Source organism: Notothenia rossii (genome assembly GCF_949606895.1).
Source record: "Notothenia rossii genome assembly, contig: scaffold_120, whole genome shotgun sequence".
Classification (NCBI taxonomy): domain Eukaryota; kingdom Metazoa; phylum Chordata; class Actinopteri; order Perciformes; family Nototheniidae; genus Notothenia; species Notothenia rossii.
In genome coordinates, this window is record NW_027639886.1 from 89,791 (window position 1) to 110,202 (window position 20,412).

Consider the following 20,412-nt stretch of genomic DNA (forward strand, 5'->3'; position numbering starts at 1 on the left):
GGTTTTGAAAACTTTTGTCACGTAGTGATCGTCTTCTCAATAGAACATCTTTGATAATGTCTTCTTGCCAATCAGAATCACGATAACGGCGTGGTGTTGTTGCAGGAAGTCCTGACGGAGAATACGGTTGCTGTAGTACATCTCTATACATCGATACAACATTACGTGCTGATAGAAATCAACACGTAATGAAATAAGACCCCACGGTTTGATGATTGATAGGTGTGTGGGCTGTCTTTCATTTTGACACACAGAACAATGTTATAATAAACATTCATACATACTGTATGTTAAATGGATATATCCGCCTTCTTTCATTTATCTTTCCATTCCCACAACAATATAAATAAAGAAATGGCATATTTTGGACATAGTTCGAATGGTGATTAATCATGATTAGTTAATTTTTAAGCTGTGATTAATCTGACTAAAATTTTTAATCGTTTGACAGCCCTAGTAAATAGATTTTGTGATATTATAAAAGGTTTTACTGCATAATAATGAATGAATGATACTAAAGACCATGTTGCCCTATTGAGTGTCTAAAAGTGCCGTTTGTTTTTTGCAATTCGTTGCACTTTTATGTGTTTATCGTCAGAGGTCATTATGCCAACCCCAATTAAGTGCCTATATGTGCCTTTTTGTTTCATTTATCAATTCTATGGCTGCCTTTCTCTTCAGACCCCTCAGACGATGAGTGGGAGGAGGAGTCGAGCAGCGATGAGAGCGACCAGGGTCCGGACGGTCTTTGTGACGGAGTCTCCAATCTCATGTCTCCTCTGTGTTTATCAGCGGAGATTCACGGCGCTTTGATCAACCACAACATCCCAGAAAAGGCAAATATATTTGATCAATTCGGGCCTGTGTCCAAATAGCGTCGGTTTTTAGCAGCAAAAACGCTCCATTTTGATGTTTTGAAGAGTACAAAACCTCTGTTGGAGAAGCATTGTATCTTTCCTTTTGAATGTATTTACTTAGTATGTTTTTTCAGTATTGGTACCAAGCTGAAGACGGCTGCTCTCACACTTAGTATGAATGAGATTCACCGCTCAATCAGACAGCTGTAGAGCGAGTAGAATCATCCACCCACGGAGATAAAAGTACAATATCTGTCGATCTGCTCCAACAAATGCGCTTTTCAGTCTTTGAGAGGAAAGTTTCTCTCTGACATTAAAATCAGGATAGAAAACGCGTCCGTAAACTGTTTCCAAATGACTTCTGTTTTTAGCAGAAATAACGCTCCAAGTTTGAAGATTTGAAGTTTCGTTGAGTACAAAACCTCCTTCTTTATATATTTACTTCCTATGTTTTTCAGTATTGGTACCAAGCACAATATTTGTCGATCTAATCCAACGAATGCACTTTTAAGTCTTTGTGATGATAGTTTCTCTCAGGATAGAAAACACGTCCAGAACTAGATCCTCCTCCATTTTCTAAAGCCATATGACCGATGCTGCTCCTCCAAGGAAGAGACCACACGTTCACTAAGCCGAACTATATCCGCTCACAGTGATCTGCTATTTTAAAGTAATGTCAACACATATCGACCCTAAATGTAGTCTATATTAAGAACGACAAAAGTGTTAACATATATATCGTTTTTTGTTTTGTCTCTTGGGAACAATGCCTAAATCAAACTTTCTAATGGTTGCTTTTTCTAATAAACCTTGCATTGGGTTCGTCACACAATTCATTCTCTTGTGCTTTGTTCTATCTGAATTATGATACAGAATTATCACAAGCTGTTTAGTTGTGCTATCTTACAATCCATACTGCATATAGTCAATGTGAGGTAAAGTGTGTCGCCAAGGTAACCGGTTAGAACTCAAAGTGGCGATGAGGTCTTAAAACGTATGGAAAGGGTCTTAAAAGGTCTTACATGTGACTTCAGGATTCCTGCATATACCCTGTGTGAATGTAATCATACTGTCATTTAAAAACCTCAAAATATGGTTTTAATCGTGCAGCGAACACTTCTCCCTGAGGCTGACAGGTCGAATTACTTAACTGTGCAATTAGGGAGATTTTTTATTATGAAACCGCATTAAATTGTATTATGATGTAATATCTTTTTCCCCCCTTTCCAGGTCCTTAAAAAGACGGAGATCCCTAGAAAGGAAGCTATGGATGTGTGCCGTCAGAACTCATCCTGGAAAGGCATGATCAAAAAGTAATCCTCTCACTTCTCATAATTATTTTTAACTTTAAAACAAGGTTTAAAGGTCCCATGTCATGGCCATTTCCACGGATCATAATTCCATTGTTGAGGTCTACTAGAATAGATTTATATTGTGCAATTTTCCAAACTCACATTGGTTTCTCATACAGCATCTCTGTATAGTATGTGTATTCACTGAATTTCACTCTCTGCCTTTAACGGCTCGTTGTAGCTCAAGTAGCTCCAGCCCCCACCCTCCCTGTGAGCACAGTGTGCTCTGATTGGTCGGGACGTTGTGAATCGCGCTGAGCTCCGTGGAGGTGTGGTTTCCTTGTTTAGCGACAGCGAAACACAGCCAAACTCACCCTGAGCACACACAAAGTCACAGCCGAAGTAAAAACAATAAGTGTGGCTTGATATTGAGTCAGAGAAAGGTTGATAAATGCTGTGAGAATGGGTCTGCAGAGAGAATGGGTCTGCAGAGAGAATTTTGCCGCGATCCCAACTGTCTGTTATCAGCCTGCAGCCAGGGAGGAGAGATCAGCAGAGCTGCCTGCACTGAGTGTGTGTGTGAGGAAGTCCGTGGATTGGTCAATTTGGACCAATCAGCGGGGGGAGCTTAACGTAACGGCTCCGCGGACGTAACGTAACGGCTCCACGGATTGGTCCATTTGGTTCCGGGTACGGTTAACATCATGCGTACCCGGAAGAATGAAATGGACAGTGACGTATCTCCAACGAGGCGTTTTGGGGAGGTATTTTCTGTGTTAGAGTTTTACTCGCTACAGGGTGTACTTTGAGGGTTTTTGACTCTGCAGACCGTTTACATAAAACCTTCATAACACACAAGGGGACGGGTAATAACCAGAAAAGCATGACATGGGACCTTTAAGGTTTCTGAGTTGGAAATGTTATGCCTTTTTAATCTGGTACTTGTTGGAAGTGTAAGGGATTTGTGGCTCTTGAATGAAAGTTATCACTGAACCACAGTTAGGTCAATATCAACAGGTAATTTCAAAAACTTGGTAACGAAATATACCATGGTATAAAAACATGTTTTTTAGTTCAATAGATAAATAGTTTGTATAAGGTTAAGTATAGTTCATTTATATATCACATTTCAGATATTATGCTATTCAAAGTGCTCTAGATAAGCATTAACACAAAACAGATGAACGAAAAAAAAAAAAGGGTTAGATATAATACAAAATGAACATTGGAATTACATAAATTACTGCAAAAGTGTAATAATAACATATTCTTAGATGGCATACAGAAAAGCAAGGATTTTAGCCTTGATTTTAAAATAAACATAACTAAATAATTGCGCTTTAAAACCCATTGATGTGATTTAAATACTTAAAGACATTTTGGGAGGGTAAATGAATCATCACTCAACTATGAGAACAGTTAGCTCAATATGTCAAAAATCCTCTATCACAAAGTAGATCATTTCATATCTTAATAACGAATGATATCACAATATAAACTGGCAAGCTCGAAGGTTGCAGTTCTTCTTGCCATTTGTTTTACCGGCCTCATGACTCCATGTTGACTCTTACTTTGGGGCTTGTCATTAAAGGTCCCATGTCATGGCCATTTCTACTGATCATAATTCCATTGTTGAGGTCTACTAGAATAGATTTAAATTGTTACATTTTCCAAACTCACATTGGTTTCTCATACAGCATCTCTGTATAGTATGTGCATTCACTCTCTGTCCTACACGCCTTGTTGAAGCTCCTGCGTTTACATGCAGAAAAACCTTCATAACACACAAGGGGATGGGTAATAACCGGAAAAGCATGTCATGGGACCTTTAAGGACAAAGCGGGCAAGGTAGGGAGCTTGGATAATTATAGACCAATTGCTCTAGACAGTGTCTTATCCAAAATCCTGGAAAGAATTTTGTTGGACAGATTATGTTCTTATTTATTTCCCTCAGATAACCAGTTTGGCTTCAAGGCTAAGCATGGTACTGAGCTATGCATCTATGCTTTGAAGGAAATGGTAAAAACATATAGAAGACAGAATTCCACTTTTCTGATTGGTTTCATTGATGCCTCTAAAAGGCTTTTGACTGAGTTAACCATCATAAACTGTTTTTAAAATTGAGACAAAGGGGTGTGCCCAACAGTATAATTAGGATCCTGGCTTATTGGTATGCCAACCAGAGCATGCGGATAAAATGGGGGGGATGCAGTCTCGGCGCCATTTGGTGTTAGTAATGGAGTCCGGCAGGGGGGGCTCCTCTCAACATGCCTTTTTAATATCTTTATGAATGATCTATCGGATGATTTAAGTGGCGGTAAAACCGGATGTGTGATCGGTAATGTGATTGTAAACCATCTTATGTATGCCGACGATCTGGCTATTGTTTCTCCTAGCAGTGCTGGATTTCAACAGCTGCTGAATATATGTTCTGATTATGGTGTCAAATTTGATGTTAAAATGCTAAGAAGAGCGCTGTAATGATCTGCAGAGCAAAAGGGGATAAGAACCTTGGTTTTCCAACATTCTATCTGTCAGGACAGGTGCTGTCTGTTTGCTGCAAAACTAAGTATCTGGGACACATCATTACAGATGACATGGCTGATGATGATGACATGTATAGACAGCAGCGTGTCTTATATACACAAGCTAACATGTTGGCTAGAAAATTCTCTTGGTGTTCAGATAAGGCTCTTAACGGTACGTCCACACGGCAGCGTTGCATGCTTCAACGGAGACGCTTCCCATTCACTTTGATTGGGGTGACGTCAGGCTTTGCCGAACTGCATTGTGGTTCCGTCGCTTTGCCTCCGTTGCCTGCTTCGAAAGTTGAGAATATTTCAACTTTTCAAGCTTCGACGGAAGCGTCAGCCAATCAAATCATATGCCAGTACAAGCGCTAGCCAATCAAACCGCGTGCTTGTGTGTCCGGGGCGGGAGATTCATGTGATTGGTTGTTGGTCGCACGCCAGACACGCCCACCGGCAAGCTTCAACGCTACGCTGCTGTGTGGACGCACCGTTAGAGCTTGTTGTACTCCTCTTTGTACTGCCCCCTTGTGGGTCAAGTTTAAGAACGCGAGCCTCCAGAAGCTCCAGGTTGCTTATAATGGTTGTTTGCGTATACTGCTTAGAAAACCAAGGTGGTGCAGTGCAAGTGAAATGTTTCGTAATGCACCCAATTTTAATTGACGGATTCATTCTAAGAACTTGAGTGCAAAATAAGCATAACCAATTCAAATGAAAAGAAAAACATCTAAACGTAGCTGATAATGTAGAAAAATATGTCCAGTAAACATTTGTATATATGCCTTAACATCAGCCATCGTTTCCTCTGGATCAGAGGTGCCCAGTACGTCAACCGCGGTCGACCGGGCAATGCTGGTAGATCGCGAGTCATTCCCCTGCCACTTAATTCAGGAGTTTACTTGATTGACAGAAAAAGCGACCTATCGCTTTCCAGTCTGTTAACCCAGAATGCAAAGCAATACAAAATCAGTCAAGTGCCGGGAAAACTCAAATTAAGAGGCAAACAAGAGACAAACAACAAAATGAGTGCGGGACCGAGCAAAAAGCTAAAGACAAACCACTTCCACCCAGAATGGGAGGAAGAATGTTTTGTTTGTGATGTCACATTCAAAGGTTATTTGCCTTATTTGTAAAGCAAGCGTCGCTCTGCCAAAGAAAGGTAACGTGGAGAGGCGTTATCGGAGCGTTCACAAGGCATATGACAGCGACTTCCCTCCGAGTAGCGAGTTGAGAAAGAGAAAGGTCATGTATTATTGCTACACAAACATTATCTCGCAGTCTTAGTGTCGCCAACTCGTTTCTAACATGCAAAAAGACAAACAAATGGTCGGTGTATTTTCGATCTTTCCAATCGAGACGAGATCTCTCTCTCCCCTGTCTGTGTGCGAGGGGGCGGGGCAGTTTACACACACGCGGCTGCTACATGCAGCAACACACGGCGGGGATGGCGGAGAGAAGCGCTCCAAGGTGTGGTTAAATGTTACCCGTCTTGAGGTGGACAATGCTCGTTGCCAAGAGAGTTTAGCATGTAAGGGCGGTAACACGAGCAATTTGTCTAAACATTTAGCAAAAGTGCACCACATCCAGACGGAGGAATACCGGGTTCGACTGTCTTTCGAGTAGCTCTGTAGCCCCATCCACGAGTAACGTTTCCACGTGAGGTGTTATGTATGCGAGCTGCAACAGACGGAGTTAACTCAATGATACAAACATGGGTTAAGGATTAGAGGAAACAGAGTTACTCTTTATTTTGTTAAAGTTTCAGCTATTCTGTTTACAGTTCTGTCATCAGATTATTTAATACGATTTGTTAAAACTTTGTTGTTTCTTTTTATGTGAAATATTATTTATTTAATTTAAATAAAAAGCGATGTTAATTTTGTAAACAATATGTTTAGTTAATTTAATAATATATGTATTTTTGTATCAAGTTTTCATCTTTATTGTCTTCATTATTAGTTTCCACATGCCTAAAACAACCTCAAGCTACATCTAAAAGTTGATGGCTAAATAAGAGCGTTTGAGAAATTGTGCAAGGCATACAGTAATAGTCGATTAATCGTTTCATTAATCGATAGATTAATCGATTAACAAATTAGTCGTTTGTTGCATCCTAGTTGTCCCATGTATAAATAAAACGTGTTATTCAGCAACCCTTGCAATTTGGGATTTTATTTTTGGTTGGGAGAACTCGGTGAGCTGGTCATTTCAAAAGTAGCTCACTAGCCAAAAAAGTGTGGGCACCCCTGCTCTGGATGATCAGCAGTAAACGGAGGCCTTTTAATGAAGCTGTAAAACACAATTTTGATTGAATCCATTCATTCTAACAACTTTAGTGCAAAATGAACAGATTCAAGTAAAAAAAACATCTAGACGTAGCTGATACCGCGAAACAATAAATGTAGAAAAATATGTCCAGTAAACATTTCTATATATCGTTTAGATGTTTTAAACCCTCATATCACAAATCAAAACTCACCTTTTCAGAACTGCTTGAACCTGTACTTAAAAAGCATCTTGCAGGGTTTTTTTTTTTTCTACATTTATGCTTAAACTTGCTTGAAAATTACAATTAAAAAAGTGAATGTAGGATTTGATATGTTTTACGAGACATAAGGGCACGAATTCAGAGGGAAAGGAGCAATTTTGAGCTCTGCTCTTAAAAACTGTTTTTTTTAAGGTCATACGTCAAACGCATCATATTACATCACAAAAGGTAAACATCTCCGCTCTCTGACCGCGGGTAGAGTTAGTAGTTGCGTTGAGTTGAGCGGTTGTGTTTTAGTGAGCTGGTATTTTTCGGTAGTTTTACAATGTATATCACCATTTGTAATCATGGTGCAGTATTGTGTTTGTGCAGGTTGCACAAATACCAGCCTGTCAGGACATCGAGTCCACAGTAAAAAGGACCGGAGCTAGCGTTCGTTCCTGGGTGCGTTGTGCATCCACCTCCCTGCAGCACATACTCTCCACAGCTTTATCAGGAAACCGTATTACTTCTCTCCCCCCCCCCCATCGCTACTCTCTCTCTCTCCCCTCCGGTACACGGCACCGTAAGACGTAGTGTGGAGTTCCATTAGGTATCGCTGTGGTGGCTGTACTGCTCCAGCCGTCTCCTTTGTGTTTGTTTGTTTCCCCCTGTCTGTGTTGTTTGTGTGTGTGTGGTGGCTGTCACTCCTGGCTCCCGGCTCAACCTCCACTCACCTGCTGCAATCAGCTGTGCACCCTCCCCGACTACACACCTGCTTTCCATCAAGCCATTTACAACGGCATATCAACGGAGGCTCCACAACCTTTCTCCGCCAGATCGTCAAGTATCAGCCGTATCTTGCGTCTCCCCTCCGGTACACAGCACCGTAGTGTGGAGTTGCATTAGGTAACGCGAGATACGGCTGATACTTGCACATTAGTTTCTGTTATGGATCAGTATCAACAGTCCTGCCAGTAACGTTACTATATTATCAATGCTACGTTAGTTATAGCCAGATATATGATAGCTAACTTTAGAAAGTTGTGATGTGACGTTAGCTAACATTCTGTAGCTAACGCCGGTCACTCACCAAGATAGCTGCCCAGTTCTCCACTGGTTCTCCTCACACCACAGCTCAATTTCTCTCCGATGGCCGTTATTTCTTCTAATCCTTGGCTGCTCCTGGTCTCTTGGACGCCTAGCAGGCTCATAATTATAAGGTTGTGGTCCGTCATATGCATTCAAATATTCATGTTCAACTTCTTCTGTTTCGAAACTAGCATTGGGATCCATGTTTATTAATATGTTACACCGGCCGCTCTCCCCCTTGTTTCCCCCGTGTTACGTCACACGCGGGAGGTCACGTGCCGAGGCTTTTTTATGCGGAAGTGAACATTTCTTACAAAAACGACGCCAGATGTCACTGTAGTGTATATTTCTGTATATTTTTTTGAAAATCTAGTGTATTCATCATTTTCCTACACATTTATTCACAGGTGTCTTTAACTTGGAAGTTGCTCTTTAAAGGTGGGGTAGGTAATTCACTTCAGAAACACTTTTTGTTATATTCCATGGAATGCTCTTAACATCCCGATAGCAAGGAATACATGAAATGCTTTGACAATAAATACATTAAAAAAATGTCATCTGTGGAAGCCGTGGCGCTGTAAAAAGCACGACCAATCATCTGAGCCGGCCCGGCTAAAGTAACTGGATGGCCTACCTAGCCTTCCATCTGTGCACAAACTTATCTCGTGCCCTCATTGGTCATGTGCGCGTTCCTGTGTGTTGGAGGATGGGCTCTGTAAGGAAGTCTGAAGGAAGGGGCAGATTTTTTCCGGTTGTGTATTTTCAAATTCTAGCGCACTCGAGCTGGTTTCTCCATTCTTACCTACCCTACCTTTAATGTTGTGTTTCATGTTTTTTTAGTGTGTTGTTTTGAATGTAGTTTTTATGTATTTTAACATGTAAAGTGTCTTTGAGTACCATGAAAAGTGCTCTATAACTAAAATGTATGATTATTATTATTATTATATTGCCCAGCCCTAACCTCAGCCATCTCCCCCCCCTCAGGATGCAGCGTGTTCAGTCCCGCGCTCTGACCTGCCTCCACAGCCTCGTCTCCAGCATGGACGCAGACTCTCTGGGCGGAGCAGCTGCTCTGCAGGCGGCCGCGCAGCACCTCTCCACGCTGGTGTTCGGAGCAGCAGGTTGGCACTCAGTACATTTTCTCCAGCTGACGAGTTATCTAAAGCAGTGGTTCTCAACGGGTCAGGCCTCGGGACCCACTTTTTCCTTTGTCAATAAATCGCGACCCGAAATGTTGAACCACTCAAATCTATTCAACAAAAAATCGTGCTGTAATATATATATACGCTTTTCAGCATACAATATTAATTAAGGTGAAGTACAGTGCTTCACAGAACTAAAGAATTCTTTTAAATAAGGTTTAATGAGATGATAGAATCAAAGCTCAACTGTATTTATAAAAAGGCACACAGGCTGAAAAGCCAAAAACCCAAAAAAGGGTAGATAGCTCCCATTGTTCTGTGACCTGTCAATCATCAAACCGGGGGTCATATTTCATTACGTGTTCATTTGTATCTGAAGTTGTACCCATAGATGTATAAAGAATAGTTATACCGCAAAGTTATTCTCCGTGGGGACTTCCGGCAACACTCTTGATTCTGATTGGCCAGAAGACTCGAAAAAACATCAGCAAAGATGTTTTATTGAGAAGATGATCACTACGTGGTCTCCGTTACTTCCAGTCCAACGCCTACTGCATACACAGCGTTAGAAAATCAGGCCTTCAAAATAAAAGTTTGACTTTTTTCTTCACTCACTCATCTGCGACCCACTCCAAACGGGTCCGCGACCCACTTTTGGGTTCCGACCCACCAGTTGAGAACCACTGATCTAAAGCGACTTACAGTAAGGGGCATCCACGATGAGGAAACACTCTAAACAGCAAGAATCCACTCAGCACATGAACTTTTAATAGGATCATCTTTCACGGTCAACTTGTACTTTTTAGTTCTGTTATATTTTCTATTTTGACATTCTACTGCAATGCCTTTGTTTTAACATGTTGTAACGAAGGCTTTCCCAATTTAGGATCAATAAAGTATATCTTATAAACTTGTTAAAGTGCTGAATATAGCAACAGCTTTTTTAAATAATGTTTGTGTTGGCCCAGGTGCAGTCGATACAGGTGTTTTTTCATAATTCACAATAACACTAAAGTAGACCAATGATGACTAAATGGATCAATGGAAGAAGTATAGTGATGTAAAATGTAGGTTTTGATTACATCTGTTTACTTAGTACCATTTCCGCTCTCGCGTTTCAGAGATCCCCAAAGATGAGGAGTTCCTGGAGGCCGTCATCAGCGCCATGAGGTCTCTTTTACAGATGATCGCCTCTAAAAACATCACGCAGGTACAGAACACACACAAGCTTCAGTCTGTCCTTTGTGATTTCAGTCTTCATGTGTCATTTTAACAAAGATGGCAAAAGTAGAAGTACAGATATTCGTGTTTAAAAATACTCCGGTAGAAGTACTGACTAAACTTCTTTGCTCAAGTCAAAGTAAAGAGGCTTTGAAATGTACTTCAGTAAAAAGTACCCATAACTAGCAGCTGTTTTAAAGAGTACCTGACCTCCCTTTATATTAATAGAACAATAATGTCATTGTTAGCTAATGAATGTTTCCATGCTGAACAACGGCAACATGACAACGTTTCCATTGGTCCCTCTTCTTTAGAGAAGACCAGGAAATGATGGATACACGGATCGTGTTCAATAGGCACGCAATGACTCTAAATAATAATGATCACGCCACCAAACACACATTCAGACTAAAGGAACCAGCCTGTTTGGAAAATGTAAGAAGTAGAAACTACAGGTATTTGTGTTCAACATGTAAGAAGTAGGAAGTACAGGTATTTGGGTTCAACATGTAAGAAGTAGAAAGTTCAGGTATTTGTGTTCAACATGTAAGAAGTAGAAAGTACAGGTATTTGTGTTCAAAATGTGAGAAGTAGAAAGTACAGGTATTTGTGTTGAAAATGGAAGAAGTAGAAAGTACAGGTATTTGAGTTCAACATGTAAGAAGTCAAAGTAAAAAGTCTTCAGAAAAATAAGTAGTGGAGTAAAGTACTGATACCAGAAAGATGTACTGAAGTACAGTAATTAAGTATTTGTACTCCACTACTTCTCACCTCTGCATTTTAAATAGTTATTCTTTGTATTCTTAAGACTTTGTATATTATATGAAATCCACTGCCAGTTCTCACTAACCACTATTGACTGATATGTTTTTTGTTTTCTCAGTGTATGACCCCCCAGCAGCTGATAAGCCTGAGTGAAGCCGCCACCCGCTGCGATGTCGTCAGTGTGAGGGTGAACGCTGTCGCTATTCTGGGCATCACCGGCAGCACGTTAGCCAAAGAGAAGGGCACTGCGGAGACGCTCCAGGTATAAAACTCCTCCTGCAATATCTGTCCTTCCTTTGCACGCCCTGACACATCAAACCCTGATCACATGCGTTCTGCTCCTGCGTGAACCATTCTCTAACAGGGCTGAAATAGAGGGATATGAGGGATGTCTAAAATGCATGATCTGTTTGGTATTTTGAGCAAAACACATCAAAGACATGTTTTTTATATATCTGATACCCATAATATATGCCTTAACATAGTATTATAGGAGATCTTTAAGACAGGGGACACATATTTATGTATAAAAGACCTGGAAAAGTAGATCTTGCATAATACCTGACTTTTAATAAAGGTCCATCTTCTTAAGACAAAAACAAATGCACAAAGAGAATAAGGGGTGGCCTTACTTAAAAATGAATATTAACAAAATAATTGCTTTAAAAAAACATTTAAACCCCACGGCCCGCGGGGGCAAAACGCAACATCTTGCAAGAAACAGCGCCAGAGGGCTTCTTAACATTTAATAAACTATGAATGTGTCATACCCACTTAACGGAAAGGTATCAGACAATTTTTTTTTTTTTAGCAAAACGAAACATAAGGGTAATAACAAAGGCTCTGAATTAGCCCTGAGCGAAAAAATGCTAACACACTTAGCACAGAACTCACGTTAAAATACCCTTACTTCTTATTGGATCTGCACAAACAAGATATCGATTAGCAAACTGAGATTCCACAGATTCCAGACATATAAGTATCATCACTGAGTAATCAGAATTTACGGCGAAATGACAACAAACAACTAAATTAATTGCTTTACGGGACCAAATCGGAAAATAAGTCTTAGTGTTGCTGTGTTCTGATCAAAAGTTGTGTTCAATGGCATTAAAACGAGAAAAACGCTGCTGAAGGTTAATCCATAAATTAATCCAATGTGTCTGTCACTTTGAAATGATTACTGATAATCCATCATCATATTTAAGTCAATAACGGACTTTTCATATTAGCCACCTTGACACCTATGACAGCTTCCGGTTCCGGGGCATTCTGGCTACGCATCACTCATTCACCAATGGGTAATGTTTAGATGGATTTTATGAACTTCCCCTTGATTCTATTGGCTCTAACGGTTAAAAAGAGGTGTCAATCATCAAAATCGACCGACGGGTTCCAGAGATATGGAAAATCCACCCAAATGACCCCAAAAGTGGATTTATTTTTGCTAAATCTCTCTAAAAAGGTCAAATGTCACTTGTTTTGCATCAATCTTGATACAGGGTACTTATTATATGTTATAGTTTGGATTCCTAAAGCTTTTAGTCTCCGATCCCATCATTCAAGGGTGGTTTTCACTATAAGTAATGTATTATTTTTGGACCGACACTATAATTAAAAATGTTTTACTACGTTCAATCTGAATTTACTTTAAAATAAAAAAATCTATATTGATTCTGACTTTTCTACATCCAACTCACAGGATTATCATTACTTTGAGAAAAAAGATTATTAATTTACCCCTTTTAGAAGTGAAGATATGGTCAATTGTTCTGGGAATGTCATTTTCGAGCCTGAAACCTGAAAAACAGGCTCAGGGCCTAACTGGTTAGTGTCCTATCATGCAAAATGCACTTTTTGATGTCTTTTATACATAAATATGTGTCCCCGGTGTGCCCTTCCTTTACACGCCCTGACACACCAAACCCTGATCACATACGTTCTGCTCCTGCGTGAGAGGAAATAGCTCTTCATACTAGCAAGGGGCGGGGAGTGTTTTCAATATTCAAAACGTTTTCAGAAAAACAAAGGACTATTGAGTAGTGCGAGAGTCCTAAAACCTGGACAATACTTGGCATTCTACCACTCGTCTCAAAGTCAATGGTTTCCCAACATTTCTCTCACCACACCTACTCGCCACATACACTTTTTTAAAAAGTGCTTACTCTTAAGAAAAGGTAGTAGAAGCACAGTCAAGAAACACTCTATTCAAGATATGACTTAAATAAAAGAACAGGATCAAAATGTACTTTTAGTATCCAAATCAAGCATCCTCATTTTGCAAGTGTTTTGAGTGTTTTAGTTATTATAGAATATGATTCTGTTTTGACCAACATACAGACAGAGTTTTCTATAGTTGTAGCATGTGTCAATATGGAGAACATTTTGGATACTTTGTGTAATATTTAGTAGATTAGTTGTATATTTATCAGAGTCCTAAAACCTGTTCTCAAAGTCAATGGTTTCCAACATTTCTCTCACCACATACACTTTCTTTAAAGACGGCCATATCAGTCTGGAAATGTTAGTATCAGATGATGATAAATAATAAGAGACTCTTGATTTGAGTCCTTGCTTCTGTCAGGGCTTTAATAATCTGTTCTCCCACAGATGATTGGAAGCGCTTTACTTCAAGTCTCCACGAAGGACACCGACCTGGTTGTGAACGGAGAAGCTCTGGACGCTTTGTTCGATGTCTTCGCGGACGGAGACGAGGCGGAGACGGCTGCCAAAAACATTGCGTTACTCCCCGCACTGAAGGCTCTGCAACCCATCTTTAAAGCCAAGGTACCAGAGACGTCTTACCAGGGGTGGACAGTAACTAAGTACCGTAATTTTCGGACTATAAGCCGCGCCTTTTTTCCCATTTTTCGACGCTGCGGCTTATATAACGGTGCGGCTAATCTATAGATTTTTACAGCTAACGGCCACCACCTTTAACTCTATGGGCTCTATGGCCGGTCCGCGGACCCCCACCTTTAAGCGGCGGGTTCCAGCAGGAATAGCTGGAGGCCGGAAAAGAGTGAGACAGGTAGCGCGCAAAAGTAAAAGTGGAACCGAGAGTGTTACGAGAGACAGAACGAGAGCAAGACAGACAGACATTACGAGAGCGAGACACTTTGTCCCCGTACCACTGGTTGAAAACCACTGCTGTAGATCACTGCCGGTACGTGCGCTGGGAGCGCACCGTTTAAGTTTGAAAGTTGAAAAGTTTGTGTGTCTGAAACGCTATGTGATACAGTACAGTTTACACAGCACAGGTTCTGTAGCTACTATTGCACTAACTGGTAACACTTGAATACGTTATGCAAATATGCAACTTGTTTGTTGAAATGTTAATAAATGGGAGCTTCCTCAAACAGCCATCTCTTTCCCGACAATCCCCTCTGTGCACGAACCCTATGGTAATTAAACATTAAAACACCTGCGGCTTATAGTCCAGTGCGGCTTATATATGTACACATCATTCAATTTAGCTGCTGCGGCTTATATTCAGGTGCGCCTTATAGTCCGAAAATTACGGTACATCAACTACAGCAGGGGTTCCCAAACCTTTCAGCCTGCGTCCCCAAAAATAACAGTCCCAGAGACTGGCGACCCCCCTGCCTCCTGAATTGTCAACGAAGGGGGGGGGGGGGAGGATGTGCTAGTGAATTGTCAACCTTGACCCTCGCTGCGGGGACATTCTACAGATGGCCAGTCCGCCCCTGAAAAATGTCTATGCACACGTTATTAATTTTTATTTTTTAATCATTTCGCGACCCCCACTTTGGGAAACCCTGTACTCGAGTACTGTACTCAAACTTTACTCCATTTAATGCCACTTTGAACTTGTACTCCAGTACATCTCACAGGAACATTTTGAATGATAACTCAATGCTTGTAGTTACAACTTATTATATTAATAACATGATGCATATTAAGATATATACAATTTATCTACTCAGTATTATACAAAGTATCCAACATTTGCTCCATATTGACACATACTAAAACTATAGTAAACTCTGTCTGTATGTGTTTGTGAAAACAGAATTATATTCTATGAAAACTAAAAACACTTAAAAAAATGTATTTGCAAAAGGAGAACTTTTTATTTGGATATTTTAAGTAAACTTTGCTCCTGTTCTTTTACTCAAGTACCATTTTGAACAGAGTATTTCTTGCCTATGGCTATACTACATTTTCTTAAGAGTAAGAACTGTATATTACTAATTATTCACAATTTCCATTCGCCCTTTGAGGACTTTTATCCCGTCCTTCACACTAGTTAACAATTTGTTCTGCGTCTTGTATTGCTCACAAATTCTTTACAACTGATTTGAATCAACCATAACACCTAAACTGATTCTTTAAATAAACAAAATGAGAAAAATGTGTTCCTATATGATGTGACATTATTTTATATTCCTTCTAGATTCGTAAAGAGGGAAGAGGCAAGTACAGCCCGCAGCAGCTGTGTGTGCTGGACAACATCAAAGTGAACCTGAGGAGATTCATCGGTTACCTGGAGAAAGTGGTGAAGAAGTAACGAGCGCTGGACCTCACGGTGGTGTGGACAGAGATGCTAACGGTAGCATCAAAAGAATCAGACTGTGGTTGTGAAACCATCAAATATTTATTATGTTGGTCGTAAGCCGCCTGTTTCAGTGTTAATATTCTCAAAATAATAATGATTTACAATTTTACCTGTATTTGTTGTGAAGAAAGACAGGATTATTTGAGTTATTAGTTACTGCAAGTGGCAGTAAAGAAAGGTTTTTATTTGTCCTCCCTTGGTTTAAATGTGACAATCAGGACCAAATGTTTGTCTTGGATTTGTTCACTTTAATTTCCCAAAGTAAGTACGTCCACACCACCAGGTTTAGATTTGGGTTCCCTTCATTCTGCCACTTGTTCCTATAGCCTAAACGTTGATGTTTGCAGAGCTATGCTACATAAGATTTATCAGTATGGGATAACCTAATAAAAAAGAGAATATTTAGTTTTATTGTTTAGAATAAACATAATTTATCTTTGGAAAGAAATTGGCTTGCATTTGAAGAGAGAAATAAAAAACGAGTGTCATTTTAATATCGTACGAAGCTACCTGTTCTCACTGCCAAGGTGTTAACATAAACATTTTTACATTTTTACCGTTACGAGGAACACATTTTCTCACAATCTAGGCTCCCTGTTTTCACGGAGAGCTGAATTTGTGAATGTATTTTTGTGAAACTTTTCAGTCTGCATTTCACCACAGAAACCCATTTTCTGCTGAAAGCATTTTTTTCAGGAACAAAGTGAATATCAATTATGAATGAAATCAATTATCATCCAAACTTGCTGCTACAACTTAGAATACAGTTTGCTAACTGCAGGTTTGAAATATGTAAATAGAGGGTAGTAGGGCCATCTTTTTGCACCTGATCCAAAGTTGATCCTGCTTTGAGTTTCTGACAGTTAACTTATTAGCTCTCATTAATTAATCCATTCAATGCTCAAACTGAATGGTGACTTTAAACCATAAATACAATTTTCCTAAAGACCAAAATGAAGTGTGTGATAGTTAGTTCTTACGTTGTAAGAGTCGGGCACAGCTTCTCTGGTTTCCCACAAGTTTTCAGGGACATGTTGATAAAAATGCCTATCATTAATATAAAAACACATTTCAAAGAAAATGTAGGGGGGGGTTATGTCTTTGGGATGGGATTTAATGCCTTTTTGAAATAAATCCTGATTTCTTAAGCATTGTCTAACGTGTTTTCTTGTTATTTGAATATTAACAATCTCCACACTCGTATTATCTGGGATTTCTGTATCCCTGATCATGCACTTTTTACTCAACTACATTAATCTGACAGTTTTCGTTACTTTTCAAATTCAGATTATATAGAAACAAATCTAAATGAATGAATACATTGTGATACATTATTTAAGGTTAAGATACCTTGCATTTTATATGTAAGTAATACAACAATATCTCAATCTTTATGAGATGCAACATTTAAGTGGTTCACATAAATCCACTAATAATCCAATCAACATGATTAAATAGGCAATGTAAGTATAGGTTGATGCTTTGGGCTTTTACTTGGTTACCATGTGCTTGTAGAGTAATAGATTGTCCTGTATCTATAGTATAGATATGTTTTAAGTAAAAAATCAGGCCACTTTTGCCATTACTGTATGCTAACAATAACGCCGGTTCAATCAGAATCAGAAATACTTTATTTTAAAATTCAGAAAATGGAGTAAAAATATTTATACAAACATAAAAGTAAGTATGTGCACAATAAAAATACTATGGATATGAACATAATAATTAAATGTTAAAATACCAGTCCGTTGACTCAAGAGTGGCTGACAGACTGAGGGAGGAGTTGAAGGCCACAGGCAGTGAGAGTAAGTTCAAAATAAAACATGTTTTTCTTCCTAGTTCTCTTTCTTTACACCTTGTCCATTCACCCCGTGATGACAGAATAATAAATCTCACGTCGTTATGTAACAAAAAAAAACACAGTTGTCTGTTGCGTAACCACTCTGTCCCCGCCCCCTTTTTCCCACTCACCCCGCGCATGCGCAGTGTCCCCCTACACTTCGCCATTGAGTTAGGGAAAGGGTCAGAGAGCCACTTCTTCGACAGGCAGCAGCTGCACGTTTCTACACTCGCACACTTCTCCATTAACCTGCATTTTTACCACTTGACTCACAACATTTAGTCCTGTGGATTCTCTAGGTTGTCAACCGCGTATCGTCACCACTAAGGAGCGTGTTTTGTTTTTTTTCTCACCGGATTCTAGAAGTAACGGGCGGCTGAGAACCTGAGCTAGCAAGCTAGGTGGCTAACGGTTAGCTAGCGACCTGGCTAGCTGCACACGCTGAGGGCTAAGGGGTGTGCGGGGGGGAGGGCTACTCGCCTACTACTGTGTCACAACGTTTGATGGATCCGAGGATCGCCTGGTTTCAACCGGAACAACGTGGACCAGCCAACAACCTGTGGATGCAGATTTGGGAGACGACACAAGGGCTCCGCTACTTGCATGTGAATAACAGCGCCGGATCTCAGAGCACGTCGAGCCGCCTGCAAGCGCTTGTCAACGGGGCGTGTGGAGCCAGAAACGGGGCACTGAGTGACTCAAACAGGACTCCGGGGATGTCATCCTCAAGTGGGAACGGGGACTTCACGGCGCAGCGGGACTTTATACCACTGGACATTAATAATAGCAACCAGAACAACCGAGGAGCCGATGTCAGGCAGCAGGGCGGTGTCGGCGGCGGAGGGGGGCAGCAGGGCGGCGGGGTCTCCGGGCTGTGGAACGGACACCCCAACAAAAGGAAAAGAGACAACAAAGCTAGCACGTTTGGGTTCAATTCCAGCCTCTCGAACACTGGATCCAACACAGGAGGCTGTGATGGGTACTCTGGCACGCCATGGAAAGTCAGGAACTACTCAGAGGGGATTATAGGGTAAGAGAGTTTGATAAAGTCACACACACTCCCATAGAGAAAGCATTTAAACGAGGGGTTAATGAGCTGTTATTTTCACCTATTTTAAACACTTACACACTGCAATGACATGCAATGGAGAAGATTGGTTGTCAGTCTCACCCCACCCACTTTTCATTCACACCCAGTTGGATAACTTTTGTAGTATCACCCAGTGGTGTTAAGTAGCATTTACTCAAGAGAGAGACTTTACTTGAGTATTTCAATGATTTGCTACTGTGTTCTTTTACTCCACTACATGTATTTGATACTTTAAGTTACTTTGCAAATAATACTATTGCAACATTGTCAAGCTACCCTGCAGTATACAACGTCATTCAAACTAGCTGCACCTTTACCAGCTTTGAGAACACTTTCATGATCAATGATTATAAAACATATGATATATATTATTCTGAAATGTCTCTATTTGCATAATTTGTACTTCTACTTTTGGTACTTTTAGTATATTTGTATGCTAATACTGTTCTATTTTTACTTCAGTAACATTTTGAATACAGGACTTCTACTTATATCATTCCCACACTCTGGTACTCCTACTTTTACTCAAGTACAAGATCTTAGTACTTCTCCCTCCTTTATGATCTGTGAAATGTAGTCCATGCACACACATTTCAATACATTATTACATTCATACATCAAGGTTTAGTTGCAAATGTCTTTTTGTGGATAAGATGTAGATGTCTTTGCCTTAAACAAAGAGTGATTATTTATGCTTTATCATAGATTTCAAGGAAGTATGCACCAAATCTTGCACATTATTCATTTCAAACACTTGTATTTCCTGTTAACCTTTCAACAGAATGTCCTGGCATGAACACACGCAAGTTGTTACACAGCTTTAAACACCTAGGAGGTTTAACCATTTAGGTTTCATGTTACTTTTAAAAGAGGAAATAGACACACCTCCTGCGCTGCCACAGATATTGCCTCTGGGTATTACTGTATAAACTAAAAATATTCCATGTGTGCTAACATCATGGTGTTCAATGAGGGGTTGCAAACCAAACATTGAATAAAGGAGCATGGACACAGTACAGGTTTGCAGCCTACTAATACTAGTTAAGATGCATATTTGAGTAAACCTGTCACCATTAAGCTGTTTATATATAGAAAGCCAATTGAGGGTGTAACAGGGCGCTGCTCCAAACAAGAGTGACACTTTTTTACCAGATGTGGCCCATTTTTCTGGTCCTCCACAAGATATTAGGCTGGCAGTATTTCAGAGGAAGTGAAGAGTTTATGGTTATTGAGAAACTGCTTCTGCTTACAGTGTTGTGAGCAAAGCTTGGTTTGTTCAATATGATCTAAAAGCAGAACACAAACAAAACTTTTGAAGCCATTATCGTGCACTGATTTTTGCAGGGATCGTTCTGAAAGCTTTGAACATCTCCATATCTGAGAGGCTGTAAAAAGCATCTTAAAGAAAAGTGCTACGTTGATAATCAAATGAGTTGGCCAATAGTTGTTATGTCGATCGACTAACTGTTTGTCGTCTAATAGTAGCAGCTCTTGAGAAATCACCAAGTTAAACCAGGCAGGTTGACAGTTCATCATAAA

At 40.1% G+C, this 20,412-nt stretch overlaps 2 protein-coding genes across 2 annotated transcripts in view; both read left to right on the forward strand.

Moving 5' to 3' along the window:
- Window positions 1-17,102, forward strand: part of heatr3 (HEAT repeat containing 3) — a 33,048-nt gene extending 15,946 nt beyond the window's left edge. The window contains exons 9-15 of the mRNA XM_079695520.1: window positions 682-836; window positions 2,088-2,170; window positions 9,221-9,357; window positions 10,500-10,588; window positions 11,483-11,626; window positions 13,975-14,151; window positions 15,782-17,102. Of these exons, the coding sequence (XP_079551646.1) occupies window positions 682-836; window positions 2,088-2,170; window positions 9,221-9,357; window positions 10,500-10,588; window positions 11,483-11,626; window positions 13,975-14,151; window positions 15,782-15,895 (899 nt within the window). The 3' untranslated portion in view covers window positions 15,896-17,102. The remainder of the gene's footprint in view (window positions 1-681; window positions 837-2,087; window positions 2,171-9,220; window positions 9,358-10,499; window positions 10,589-11,482; window positions 11,627-13,974; window positions 14,152-15,781) is intronic.
- Window positions 17,103-17,935: 833 nt separating this feature from the next.
- tent4b (terminal nucleotidyltransferase 4B) overlaps window positions 17,936-20,412 on the forward strand; it is a 37,804-nt gene continuing 35,327 nt past the window's right edge. The window contains exon 1 of the mRNA XM_079695514.1: window positions 17,936-18,813. Coding sequence (XP_079551640.1) covers window positions 18,287-18,813 — 527 coding nt within the window. The 5' untranslated portion in view covers window positions 17,936-18,286. The remainder of the gene's footprint in view (window positions 18,814-20,412) is intronic.